This window comes from Cuculus canorus, chromosome 1 (assembly GCF_017976375.1).
Source record: "Cuculus canorus isolate bCucCan1 chromosome 1, bCucCan1.pri, whole genome shotgun sequence".
Lineage (NCBI taxonomy): Eukaryota > Metazoa > Chordata > Aves > Cuculiformes > Cuculidae > Cuculus > Cuculus canorus.
This window is the reverse complement of record NC_071401.1, coordinates 171,745,372-171,760,189: the sequence shown is the minus strand read 5'-3', so window position 1 is coordinate 171,760,189 and position 14,818 is coordinate 171,745,372. Positions and strand designations below refer to the sequence as shown.

General features: G+C 39.2%; 1 protein-coding gene across 6 annotated transcripts in view; it reads right to left on the bottom strand.

Annotated features, from left to right (window-relative positions):
• The window catches only part of MSRB3 (methionine sulfoxide reductase B3), a 90,363-nt gene that overhangs the window by 31,223 nt on the left and 44,322 nt on the right, over positions 1-14,818 (bottom strand). For all 6 annotated transcript variants that reach the window (XM_054084019.1, XM_054084001.1, XM_054083990.1 and 3 more), the window contains one exon: positions 9,111-9,139. In XM_054084019.1, coding sequence (XP_053939994.1) covers positions 9,111-9,139 — 29 coding nt within the window. The remainder of the gene's footprint in view (positions 1-9,110; positions 9,140-14,818) is intronic.

Here is a 14,818-nt window from a genome sequence, read left to right as displayed (position 1 = left end):
AGATAAAAAATAAGGGAAAAAACAATTTCTCTTGAGAGTGCATCAGATTGTACCAAATACAGTATATATTAACATGCATCTTACTAGGATCTCTTCAGTATTCACAGGACACTGTCTTTCACTGGTTTCACCTCTTTTTCCCTTCAAAATTGGTATTATTTCTACCATAATGAAAAACAAAATAGAATGGATCCACTACAAGTGTGAAGCATCTTCAGGTCCCAAGGACTACAGAAGGGATCAGACAGCTCATAATCTTGCAAGATTCAGACTGATTTCATGAACTGGCATGGACCAGAGCATTGAACATCCTCCAGGCCCCACTATGTTAAGTGTCATTCACATTTGCACATATAAGTGGGCTTTTTTCAGAAATGAATGCATGGGTGAATGATCTTATGATGAACAGATTTAAACTTGCTTTCTTAGACCCACATCACTATTAGTCTTCAAGAGCTATGGGAAGTTTTATTTTCTATGAGTATCTTCTGCCCTATAAGCCTAAGCCCTCTGGTCATATTTAAATGTCATTTAAACTCTACTATTATTACGTATTTGACTTTAACAAACAAATTCAGGCCTTCATCTATAGCCACAGTTTGCTGCAGAAATCATGCAGTGCGAGATTCTGGACCTGGGAAGACCATTTTCATGAATTACATTTCTTCTGCACAGAACTAAGATCCCCTTGACGCAAATTTTGTGGTACAGGTGACTGTGGAGGCAGAGTGAACAATTCTAATTCAGTTGAAGACATTTACCATGCTGCCTTTTTCCATGCTTTTCATAGACTCTAACAGAACTTCTTTTGCTTAATCTAAAAGGATGCATTTTGTGAAGGCTACCCATGACTTAATTTATGATGGACCTAAGAGGTGATCTCAACCGAGAAAGTGTTTCCACTGTACTACGTCTTCAACATGCTCAATAGTAAGACACAGCTCTTTCCCTGAAACAAGCTAGATAGACAGTGGGCAGAAGGAAAAAGACAGAAGGAAAAAGTACTTTGCCCAAGTTCAAAGAGCTGTCAGACATACTAGAACAGGGTGCTAAGTTAGTAGATGCCCATACGACATTAAAAATCTGAAGCAGCCATCCCAAATTATGTACAAAGTGCACATCCCAGCTACCTATATATACTCAGATGGATGACAACAGCTTCTGCACCAGAAAATAGTAGAGATGAGAAGTATTCTTGTATCCAACAGAATTTTTGTTTCCTGGCACCACATAGTGAGCTAAACAATATCCCATGTTGCCATTCCTCAGAACGTCTGCAAAAGTATGTACACGATCCACACTGCCATAACGCTCCACTTAGAAATGCAGTTCAGCTTCCAAGTTACAAAGCAGTCAGGCATTTTCTTCCCCTCATTTCATGGATGAAATGAAACAATACAATTGACTTGAGCTGTACTTGGTGTGGGTAAGTTGCATTTGAGCTATATGAGCCACAGCTGTGACCAGAAACCTCCCTGCTTGTCCATTCCTGTGGCTTCTTTTGCATGTACTCCATTTTTGGCTAATTAAATGGGACTATGGCAAAGTCAGTTATCACAGTTAGTCAGTAACAGGGTTGATTTGACTGAACGATTTTCATTTAAAAGGAACAGAAAAACTCCTTACGAAGTTTGTAAGTGTTGGATATTTCAAGAGTATCACCAAAAATCTTCAGCTTTGTCCGCTGAAGAATACTGCAATGCAAGTAGCTCTTGAAAAGTAATTAGGTAGCCTTGCTTAGAAAAAAACCTGTACAATGATTAATAGGTCTAAGCAAGAATCACAACATTTTTGTGTTTAAGAAATCCAGCCCTCCAGAACAGTAAGGATGTTATGCTGCTGAACGTTGCTAACTTCCAAGTGCCATTTCTGACTAACAATAGACTCCCCAATGGACTGGACTGATCTGAAGCAGCTACAATGATGACAAATAAAAAATGCTCAGCCAATCTACTTTAATGTTTATAATTTAACTAAGTACCACAGTTTTCAATTCCATGTAATAAAATCATGATTTATATATTATTCATGTCTTCTCAGACTACTTTTGCCAAATTGTTCCTTAAATACAGCCTTTTTTTTAGCTATTTCCAATGAAATTAAAAAAGAGAAGATATTTTCTTTAGTACTTAGAAGGAAAGGTAAAAAATTGCTCCCACAAAAATGCGATTAATTTGCTTACATTAACGATAATAAAATGGAGAACATAAATCTAAATATTTCCATTAAAGGACCAATTTAAACGCATTGCAAAATCCTTCTCAGCAAGATCCTCAGAGCAAGGCAAGAAAGAAGCAGCAATGATTACTAAAGTATATGTAAGACAAAAAAAGAAAGTTGTATTTGTCTTTGTCGATACTATATTCCTGGCTCCATGAGCAAGGCCCTCTAACACACAGTTCTTATCACATGCCAATGGGCAGTGCTTCGTGCACAAGCAGCACAGCGAGCTTGTGTGCTAGCTCATAAAGGCAGAGCATCTTTAAGTAGCTACCCTATTAGTGAGATCACAAACAGGAATTTATTATCCAGAAAGACTCTCAAAATCGAAATTACACAAATTTACACTGGAGGTGTTCAAGGCCAGGTTGGATGGAGCCTTGGGCAGCCTGATCTAGTGGGAGGTGTCCCCGCCCATGGCAGAGGGGTTTGAACTAGATGATCTTTAAGGTCCCTTCCAACCCAAACTATTCTACGATTCTAGGAAATTATTCACACAGAAAGATTTAAGGATGTTGTGAGTCCGATCAAGGTTGTTGGCCTCCACTAGTAGATACACGGATCTAATTCACACAAGTGAGCAATCTTCCTATTTAAAAACTTCCACAACTGAGAAGAATCATGGCAATGACAGCAAGAAATAGCCTAGCTCAGGTACAAATAAGATGAGCAGAGAAAAGTGGAAGGAAAACGCATCTGCAACTGCAAAACCAGTATTAGAATTTGCAAAGTTGTACACCTGGAGTCCTCTGACAGCTGACTGCCTTATTTAAAAATCCTAGATGAGCAAGCTTGCCTGCATGCTTACAACATTTTTAATCATCCCTTCACAAATTAAAACATTGCCCTATATGGAAATAATTTGACCATCTTTTGCTATCCTTTACAAGAGATATACAAGCAAGGTGATGATCATTTACTGCAGATCAGTGTTGTTCATAGTTCAATGCGATGTACCAGTGAGATGGCCCAGCCATCCACACCCCAAGTCACACTGCAGTATGGCCCTGAAAACATTCAGCAGATGGTTCAGCTTGCATCTGACTCTAAGCATTCATCTCATTGCTGAACAAATATAACAGACCCCCCTCTCCAACCATTGCATCTCCAACGATCTCCCTGTAGAGTTCTTAATACAAAGAACAGAATAGCACTGACAAGTAATTGACAACTAAGATAATCTGAGCTTCTGTTCTGTTTAAGTAGTTGCTGTCTCCCCCCATCTCTCTGTGCCAGCTCACGCTTTCAAGACTCCATGTGTGAGAGAAGGAAATACCTCCTCATAGTTGAAAGAGACTCTGGAGGGGTCATTTGCCTCATCCAAAAAAGCTCTAGAGCATCCCTGTTCTTCAGTATTTCAGTTAATTTTGCCACTTCCTCCTGTTATAGACTCTGCAAGTAATCGTTTCATGCTTTTTAATCAAATATTATGGCTGTAGGGTGACTGATGAACTTGTCAGTATGATTTTGTTAGGAGCACCAAACATCTCTTCTCTTCCCTGTTCCGGAAACTACTCAGCCTTGCTAAGAAGAAATCAAGAACTGCTCTATCACAACCTGGGTGAAGAAGCTGACATTAATAAAATTTAGGAATTGATTTGTTAACCCGTATTTAGCTAAATGATCAAATCAATCAATAGATGATATTAGTAATTACCCCGCTGCATCAGAGACCTAAATTTTCAGACGAGTTAAGTTTCTTTTGGGTTTTCCTAGTAGCAAAGGGTCAGTAAAAGATGCCCTCTTTCAAGATGCCTTTTGCTGTTAATTTCTCTCTTACTCAGGCAAAAAAAAAGTTCCCTGTGCTCCTAATAGTTGTACTGATGACTTTCATACAATGAGACTGATGATCAGCTAGGGGAAATTAGGGCTGATAGAGTTCAGAAAGTCTATTGCTGAGCATCTGGAAGAGTAGCCAAGAGGAATTTATGAGAGGAAAACATCTGACCACCCCATACCTTATAATTTTCTGTGACTGTTCTCTAGCACTTGTGCTGAATCATGTAGCCTAGCAAGTTAGTACATCGTATGGGCTATGTTAAGGGAATGATAGAAGTAAAAACAAGGGGTGAGAAAGGACAGGAAGGGAACTTTGATGGGGATATAGGGGTGGTAGTGTTGTACAGTGATGAAGACATGGGGATACACTCATTCTGGTCGAAAAAGCAATGTGCAGAGAGGAGAAATGAGCTGCTGAGTCACTGGCTGACACTGTGAGTCTAGACAAGGCAGGCAAAGGAAATTCCAGGAACCGTTGGGGGCTCCTTGACTTGCTTTGTATTTGACTGCTGGGGCAGCAAGGATCCAACAAAAGCTCATGTGTAGCTGCCCCTTAGGACAGCCTCTAGCTGCATGGGCAGCTATTATAGCTTAATTCCTGATACTAATTGGAATGTTTCCAAAGTATCAACACAAACAGTGATATAAAATCACATAGGTAATCTCTACACTTCACTTGATCTGTACAGAAGCAGAAAAACAGAAGAACGGGTTTTGGAGATGCAACTCTTTGTGAGAAGCGGGAAGCGGGCATGTGGGAAGCATGATGAAGAACACAGCTGAAGGCAGGGTGTGCCCTTGGGCACCTCTTTCTCTTCTGCCAGCACACAGATGCGTTTCTACAGCATGGTGCTTCCACAACTGTCACTATATTGCACCCTGCATTCTCCGACTTCCTCCATTCCACCATCTGAGTGACATATGTATAAAAGAAACTCTGCTGGAGGCCAAGTATATTGTCCGGGGATTTGTTCTTTCTTTTTAACACAGAACAAAACTCAAATTTCTTCCCCTCCGTGATTTCACTGCCAACACTATCACTTGAGTATCACATGGCTTACCTCTACAGTGACATGCAGGACACAGCAAATATTACAGAAGATGCCCCAAGAAGACTCCAGCCCTCCCAGCAGGCAGTAGGAAACTCACCATTACCATCCCCCAGTGACCAGTCATCATGCTGACACTGTTGTTTGCATTTTCTATGCTTATTTTACTATTACTAAAGTGGGATTAACAGTGTTCAGCGACAGCTTTTGAGACCTACAAATTCTTCCTGTTACGGAACAGCATCACAAAGACTTGTTTTCCTCTGAAGTAAAAAAAATAAAAATCTTTCATTAACTGATCATTCCAATATAATTCTTACATTCTTAAATTCTATAATTTGCTAATCAAGCACGCAGCACAACAAGAAATTTAGGCACTACCAAAATACGAATAATTAGAACAAAAATGTTTTAGCTGTGGTTTTTGTGGTTTACTCTGTTCCCTAACAGATTTTGAGGAAAAAAAAAAAATATTTTTCCTACAACCTTTTTTTCTTTCAAGTACTTTTTTAGAAAAAGATCTATTTTCAGTACCAGTGAAATTAATCATACTATGACTGGAAAGCAAAATTGTTTAATTTCATAAGATCTTCTAACAGCATGAAGCTAACCCCATGGTCTCTGAGACAGAAATTCTGCCAGCTATAGACTTATAAAGAATCGGCAGAGAAAAAGTAGTTTCTCAGATGGAACTGTTAGTCGTGATATGAAGAATGTGTGTCCCCTACAGATGTTATAGCTATTCATATGATAAATCCCAACCATCACTATAGGAATTTTACAGCCCTCTTTTAAGTTAATGCTTAAGTTCAAATTAATCTTCTTTTGACAATGTTTGCCTAATATTTCAGTGTCGAGCAGCATTTCCAGGGTTACATCTACAGTGAGCCTACTGCGCACTTTTAAAGCTGTATTCCAGACTTTGTAGTTACTTCAGAAAGACCTCTTTTAATTCTTCAATGCTTCATAATATTTCTAGGAAAGACAAGTACAACAAGCATTGACAAATGCTTAAAAAGGGCATATCTAGACTTGCAAGTTAACTGGGATTAACGTTGGGGTTAATTTAGAGCACGCGACAGGTTGTAGAACAGCTCCCCGGAAGTAAATATTCAGCCTACAATAAAATCACTTCATTCCCACAATCAACACTCAAACTGTTTTGAGTAACATGAGATAAATGAGAACAAAGCATGTTTGTTCCAGCGTGCAAGATCATTGGTTTACTCAGGAATAACAGTCTGGGGAATTCAAAATGAAATGAGGGATACGCAAATACTTTAAGGTGTCTCCAAGGAACTCAAGGTTGCATAAATACAGAGTCACTGGTTTCAAATAACAGCAGCCCTTTTAAAGCCAATGCTACATTTACACACTCCAAAGGCCCACATTATGCAGAACATGGTGTGACAGAGGGCATCGCACCCCCCCCCACCAGGGAAATATTTTTTTTACAAGGATGCTTCTGCCATTACCACCGCATCCTTCCACTCCCTGCCTAGACACTCCTATTCCTTCAGAGGCAACCAGGAGGTTTGGGCTTACTGTCTGGTTTTGGATAGCAAAATGAAACAGCAATGTTTTATTTGGGTGATATATGTTGACTTGATCTCAACACCTCCACTTCTCCTAAGTGCTTTCACCATGTGACTATGAAGAAGAGTTTCTGGGCAAAGGAACCGAACACCATCCCAGTAAAGGGATGGCTGCTGTACGTTTCGAAAAGATTTTTTTTTTCCAGCTTTGGTGTTTCTGGCCACAAAACTACAGATTTTCTGTGATTTCTTTTTTTCTAAATATTTTTATTGTGCGCCCAACCTGTTCTTTTCTTTTATCTTTTAACACCTGTCTTTGGATGAGACACTGAAAGAGGCAGCACTGATATGACCAAGGCATCAAACCTCAGTAATTCTCAGTCCCACATGTAACATATGGGGCAATGCATAAAATGAGACCTCCAAGAGCCCAGCTTGGCCAGGAGCCAAGCCACACACCCTGCCCATCCACAATGGATCACTAGGTGAAGAGCCTGGAGCACCTTTGAGAGGGGGTGGTGACCACAGGACTTATGACAGGAAAGCCTGAAACTATTCCAACCAAAGACTTGTCCACAATTTAGGGGAAAGGGATCACAAGCAGAAGGTGAAAGTGAGACTGCAGATGAAGGAGGAATAAACCTAAGAAATTCCTCAGCCCTGGACCTTCCCTTACTGTATCCCTGATGGTACACAAAGCTACACAAAGCACTTGGAAGTGGGAAGCAGCACAGCACAAGGCTAAAAATTCCTGTTGACATTCATGGTCCCTGCTGATGTTGACACTCAGCAAAATAATGTTAATCACCTGTTGCAGAGAATTCTGTTGCATATGCAGGGAATATTTAGGTGCAGCAAAAAAAAAGTGGAGGCAGAGGAAAAACTTGGATCTTTTACTGCTTATTTACATTTTGTATTTTTTGTTTGGTGTCCTATAAACAGTCTTTCCTTCCAAACCCTTTTACAACCTCTGTGTGCTCTGTGCTTTTAGTGAGTCAAAAGTGCATCAGGTGTTCATCAGGTCAGAGCTCTGTAAGAATAATGCCTAAGTAGTGCCTTCAGAAGAGCAGAGCAGGGAGAGCAACTCTTGTCCTCCGGATTTTGGGCAATTGGAGTTTACAACACCCCTGTGTGAGAAACAAGAGACAACCAGCATTTTCTCCGCCATGGAGAAGTGAGACATTTGATGTTCAGCTCCACAGCGGTTTTGGTGTGGAGCTTTATTAAAAGAAAGGGGGTGATGGCAGACAATGTGTGAAGCTATCCCCTCATGTAAAACTGTTTTGTCAAGATCCAAGAAGCAATCTTAGCATAAAGTTCATTCAAGCAATATTTAAAGCAAGCAACATCAAACTCACAGACTAAAATCATAATAGAAGCAAGATGGCTAAAGTATACAAGATGTAGGAATTGGCTATAGAAACGCTTCCTGCTGTAGATTTCACTCCTATACAGTTCCAGAGATAAAATCTAATGTGGAAAGAAAAAGTAAAATGTAATACTTCACATTTCAAACCCAAATCATGCTGTGACTGGGATAAAAAGAAACATGACATTTCAGAAATACCCTGATTAATATATATTGTAAAAGTTGAATCATTAGCAGCAGTTACAATCACTGCATTAAGCAAACTATGTAGAAGATAACACTGGCCTAAACACAAAATTGTCATAATAATATTAGGTTTTCTGTTTAAAGCAATTGTTTTCATCTTAACAAAAAAGTGTATTTTGATTGACCTTTTCAGGCAATGGACATTTTGGCTAGCTCCAGGGCAACAGCCCATTCTTAATTTACTATTGTTTAACATTAAGGAACACTCAGGAACAGTTAAATGAATAAATAACATTCTGGTATTAGGATCTCTGTTTTTTCCTCAACTGTTCCCGTTTGCTGTCCTGTATTTTTTGTCTTGTTAGATACACATTAACCTGTTAGACTGACCTTCACTTCCCTCCCAATCCCTACAACACATTAAAATTCTTTAAAGAGACAACTTGAGAGAGACTGCCTTTTGGTAAACCTCCTAAATTGAGCTCTACAGACTAGTCTGGCATGCATTGTGTACATGCATCTGTCACGAAAATTTGATGACAAATCATCTGTTTCCTGACAGATAGGCTGCACTGACTTCAAATTCCCATGAAATGTCTTTGTCCACCAAGAAGAAAAACATTCCCCTTTAAAGCAGTGATCATTCTCAAACTTCACTTCAATACTCCATTTGCTTTAGTGTGTATTATCATTTATTTGTACTACAGTTTTCTGGATCAATTAAAGCCTGTTGCAAGATACATCTTCCTGATCATCTTTTGGGAAAACGTAGAGATAGGAACTAATGAAAGGAATGAAAGCAAATGTTTCACAGTAATAATGATGTTTTCAGAGGGTGAGAAATGAAGATCCTTTTTTAGACTGACCTACCCCAGTTTGTTTAAAACCAAACTGAACTTGAACTGATAAACTACTCTTTTGAGATTAACCTGAATAGCGTACATTCAGCAAACACTGTAAATCTAAACATACCTGAATTGGAGTCAAACTTTGTTTCTGACCTGAAAAAGAAAATAAAAAGATTGTAATTTACAAGAACTGCTTTATGCTATAAAAGCCATTTGTCAGACTGATCCCCCAGCATATATCATCTTTAACAAGATTATCTACGTCTGTACGTTAATACTTAATGCATTTAAGGGCACCCAAATATTAACTACTATCTGACATTTTGGGTATTTTACAATGTAGAGTTACAAAGAAGATATTTTAAAGGACAAATCACAAAATGAATGCAGAAAATAGAACATAAATTTAAAACAGGATTAAATTATGTGCTGTGAATCCTGGAACACAGTTGTTCCTATGAAATAAATATTGTTTTCATTCATTTTCATTTTTGAAAAGTCATTAAGAGGATTTAATTTATGCATGAATGTTTCTAATCTATTTTTGAAGCAGATACCGTTTCATTAATGTCATATGTATTGTATCCAATGATCTGTGCTTAATTGTACAACATCCTAGGAGGGTTTTGTTTGTGTGTGTCTTCAATTTACTCACTCTGCACATAGGAATAAGTGGTTTGATTTTCTTAAAAGTGGAAAGCGGGGGGTGGGAGAGAGGAAGGGGGCCAGACCTAAATTTTAACTTGTTTTAAAGTCTTTGCAAAAAGACAATGATGTGTGCATTATGCACCATTAGCTTCGGTCGTGCACTGCAGATTTTTCTCTCTCTAACAAGTAGTGTTTTCTTGTAAGGGCTTAGCACTTAGCAAATGAACCCTATAACCTGTATATTTAATAAAAGGAAGAAAAAATTAGCCCTTGTGGGAACACCATGTTTCAGATATAGGTTAATAATACTTGTAAATGTAGAAGCCTTTGAAGATCTCAGTTCAACTGTGGGAAAACTTAAGTTGGGTAATTACTCTCAAGATGCTGCTGATGTGCTGTCAAGCAGAATTAACCCTATGACTAGGCGTATCTACACAATCTGCTATAAGACAGCATTGTCTGTATCGAGCTCTCAAACCAATTAACAGGCATGTTCCAATCAGATTTATATTGCCCACTAACAATCAGTGGTACACACGGTCATGGCTGTCACAGCAGGACACAAGGTCTGACCAGCAGGAGACCTGTTAAAGGATATTACATTGGCAGCAAAATGCATTTCCCCAGAAATTCTAAGGAGGAAGTACAATGTTGGATCCTTTTACGTTGTATCAGAAAGGAGATGCATTTTGGGAAGCTACGGTCCTTCTTTTTTAAAAAATAAACAACCAAAGCTCAAGAAGTAACTGCAGATGTATTTTCTACTTTTCTTTTATAAACTTGTACATGCAAGTATGTGCAGACATATTTTACATGTGCTCTCTGTATTTTCTACAATTGGCATTGTAATCCCATACCAAAGGTCCATGCTACAGCAAACAAATATTGAATCCATCAAGACTTAAAAATGAACTTGTTCACACTATTAGTTACAGTTAAAGCCATCAGAAAGGAAACAACTCCCTTCTCCTTTTCCACTCTCTGTCTTCCTCCAGTGCTCACAATCATTTACTTCTTAAGTATAACTCTCAGGTCATGAAAAGGTGGAAGGGAAAAAAAACCCCATTACTTATCTTCCTAACAGGAACTTATAAAGTACCACCAAAAGCACTGAATAAGGTATATTGTTGGCATGCCTTCGTGAATACCACCTCCAATTACTGCCCAGGGCACCAGCCTATGCTCCTGTTTGGCAGTCTAGTTCATTGGTATTTAGGCCCAGCAGGATACAGTTCCCACCTTGCGAAAGGTGCATGACAGTAACTGGGGGGAATTCCACTGAGTTCCAGGTAAAGCCAATTACTCAGTTATTTTATTTATTCTTCTTAAGCTGCAGTATATCTGTCTAGACTGTTCTGTCTTGCTCATCACTGTATCAGCAGCGCATCACTACCTACACAGTCAAAGACAACATACAAATCTTACCCTTGACATCTGTTCATCTGCACTGTCTAAATTCTAGATGACTGGTATTGGTCAAACAAAGACCCTGGTTCTCATCCTGCATGACTTGGCATGGACTCGCCATAAGCACTGCGACTTGCAGCCCATCAACAGATTGGCCCAGGGGCCAAGACAGCAGAGAATACATGGGGAGGAGGGTCACAAGGGTCACTGGGCACTGTAATGAGTACCAAAGCTCCAAAAGTCATAAATTACTGGATAACAAATCAGCAAACTGACACAGAGCGATAAATGAATAGAACTTTGTCTGGCAACAGCAGAATACCTATGAAAGAAAACACAACATGGGAAGTAATGCTAGGAGCCGTCAAGAGGAGAAGGGTCACGTACATTATGGTCACCATGTCACCCCAGGAAAACAACGCAAAATTTAGGACACAGTATTACAAAAATGGTTAGAGATCTTAGAAGGGCACAGAAAAATAGGGAGGAAAATAATCAAGTGTCTTTGGTATTGCAAATAAGTAACAACTAGCAGATGTGTGAGAAGAACACACTGCAAGAACAGAAAGTCATCTTGATTACTTGAAGGATGACAAAGCTCCCAGCAATTTGGATGGAACAAACACTTTTCCCCTAGATCTTCCAGTATTTATATCTTTTTCTCAACAGCATGCTAGACAAAGGTATCAAAAAACCAAAAGGATGTTCTGCTATACACAAAAATATTCACTCTGACTCTCCTATACTTTTAAAACTACATTAACTAGAATGAAAACCTCCTTTGGATGTTGTTTGTTATCATTGTAACCTCAGAGTCCTGCTAAACAAGATGCACCTTACAGAGCCAGGCACTGATTTTACAAATTTCTGTCATTTATCACACCAAGAGGAGAAGGAAAAAAACCAAAAAACAGAGAATGGCTTTGTGCATACCTTCTCTACTTTTTCCCTACAGGAGTAAGCTGAAAGTCAGGGAATCATTCATAAATATCTCTAGAAAGGAATCTGCATTCATAAACAGAGCAAGGGAATATTTATAAAGTGCTTTCCATTTCCAACTGTGATATGACTCAAATACACACAACACATGGCAATACAAATGCCAAGTAGCTCATCCACCAACACACAACATGCAAGGAAATAGTGGACTACTGGGAAGGTTTAGCTGAGGACAAGGTGCTGCAATGCTTTTAAAGATCACAGAAGTAATTGAGTCAAACACAAACAACAAAATATATGAAGGTCACTCTATCTGTACTACAAAGAGGCACAAGATTTTGACCCTTCCTTTTAAAAAGCACAGTAAACTGGATGTTCAGACTGCCAAGTACTAAGAAAGAGATACGGATAATGATAATCACCATGTGTTCCTTTAGTGTGAATTTTCAAATACTGCTTTCCAAAGTATGACTGAAATGCAGTTGTTCAGTGCCACATATTGCGGCATGACCAGACATACTACAGCTGAAGCTAACAAGATCTGCTATTTGCCAGTGAAGTGGGCTTCTGGCAAGGAGAGGGGAAGGATGACTTACTGCAGAACCTGTACTGTTGAGTTACAACTGCCTTTTTCTTTCACCTTTCTTGATGAAGTCTTTACCAGGTTGACTTAGGTTTTGTTGAACCTAAGCATTGGTAACAGCCTTTGAAAGCTCTACAGCACATGACAAAACCTCTGCAGTTCTGATCCTTTCATTTTAACACCGATGGAGTCACTGACTCCTCCTGGCTTTCTTACACCTTCGCATTAGCAGTTTATACCAGGTTGTTCCCTTCTAAGATTTTTCTTCAAGCATGCTAAACAACATTGGTAGGGGCAGACATTCAAAATACTATTCCACTCTGAAAATGACTTTGATTGAATAAAGATCTGTTCCAGTGGTAAAGATGATAGGTGCATCTTTGGCTCATCTTCATTTTCAAGAAACTTCATTCCAAATTGGCACGGGCAGTTTGCTCAGGAGACAAGGATCTAGTAGGCTCCTGATGCAATCCAGTGCAAAAGATGTCCTCATCCAGGCAACTAAGCAGAATAAAATAATTCCTCTCTCTTTCCTGTTTGCCCTCAATAGTACAGAAAATAGTAAGGTGGAGTATAAGCATTCTCGGCTTCAACATTGCTAGCAAGCTAAGACCATAAGAGAAATGCTCAGCTTGGGACATGTCCCTGGACACTGCATTGTCCCATATCACGTTCATGAGAACTAGCACGCTCCTAGACAGGACCCAGGCAAGCTGCAGGGGAGGCTCAGGCCAGGGACCATTCCCCACAAGAGGGATGAACCAGGCCACTTCGCTTCAGAGGAGAGGAATTTAGGCTAACAAACACAATCCATGTCTTGTCACTTGCCTTTATGGACAGAGAAGCAGCTTTTTCCATTTTATTTACAAGGAAGGATATAGCCCTTCTGAAGATGCAAACCATTACTTTGAAGCTGTCACTGATCTTGTTCCTAAGTGCAAGCTCCAAATAACACGACAGGGTTCCAGAAAGCACTACTCCAATGTAAAAATTAACACTGGATATAACTATCTAGGAATTTGTGAGACCTGCACCATCGGGGAATTTGAAGCCCCTGAGCATTAAGAACCAAGCAGTTCCTCAGACAGCAGACGGAGCAAAGCTGGGCTTGCTGCTGTGTTGTGGTCAGGGGACAGATCCTGTGGTGTTTAAGGTGGCAAAACTACTCACAGGTACTTCCCAGAGCTGGACATTCATAATGCCTCTCTGTTTTCCACCCTCATGTGGATTCTCTGTTATAATACAATAATATATATATTATTTACAATAATATTATCTGATATAATCTAATAATATAGTTGAACTCTTGTTCAGGTCTGCCCTTAGAGAGAGCTTGAATGCGATCTCTCTCTCAACTTCATGAAAGTTCTAAGAACCTAATATCTTTGAGGTTTAACAGCTATTCCCTTGCCAAATCTGACTGTAAATGGCAAGTAGATTAAATGATACAGTTTCATTATTAGGAAAGGATAAACACACAGACAGCACAATGCTGTAAGTCTAACTTCCTTAGGAACCCTGGTTAAAGATGTATTTTTAATCTTTCTTTCCTAGACTACAGAAAAAGACTGATTCTCTGTTGAGGGATGCCGTGATAACTTCTGTTCTTCATATTGATGGTAAGTCAAATTCAGAAAGAGTATTTTACATCATGTTAATCAATGAGTAGTCTCTGGGTGAGTTTTCTCCAGAGTTTATTCTAAAGCCAGAGTTATAAACAGATAACTATAGAAATCTACAGCTTCTGTAGTTATAGTCCCTAGTAATTCTCCCTATTTGATTTTTACTTCAGGTACATACATACATACAGATACTAAAGGATAAGGTAGGTTAAGATTAGCTGAAAGTTAGTTCTTCCAAGCAAGGTGACTGTTGAACAGTCAATATAAACCAGTGTGAATTTCAAACAGAGAAAATTACGTATCAGACTTAAAAGTTTACAAAGAATCCACTGAAATTTTACAATAAAAATATCAACAAAATTCTTAGTGAAATCAGTGGAAGTTGTCTATATTTATCTCTATGTGTTTTGTCCGCTGCTGGACATGGTATTACCCAGAGAACACAGCGAGAAGTAAATCTCAGGTTTGATGTTGTATTCGCTTGTAGTTGGCAGTCTCGTCAGACTTGCTTCTTGTGCAGCCAGTGACCTTGGCTGGCAGTAATTCAGATAGTGCCTCACAACACTTGTGGGCAGCAACCAGCTCAGTATAATAGAGATGATCTATGGGAAAAAAACAAGAGCAGCTGGCTTG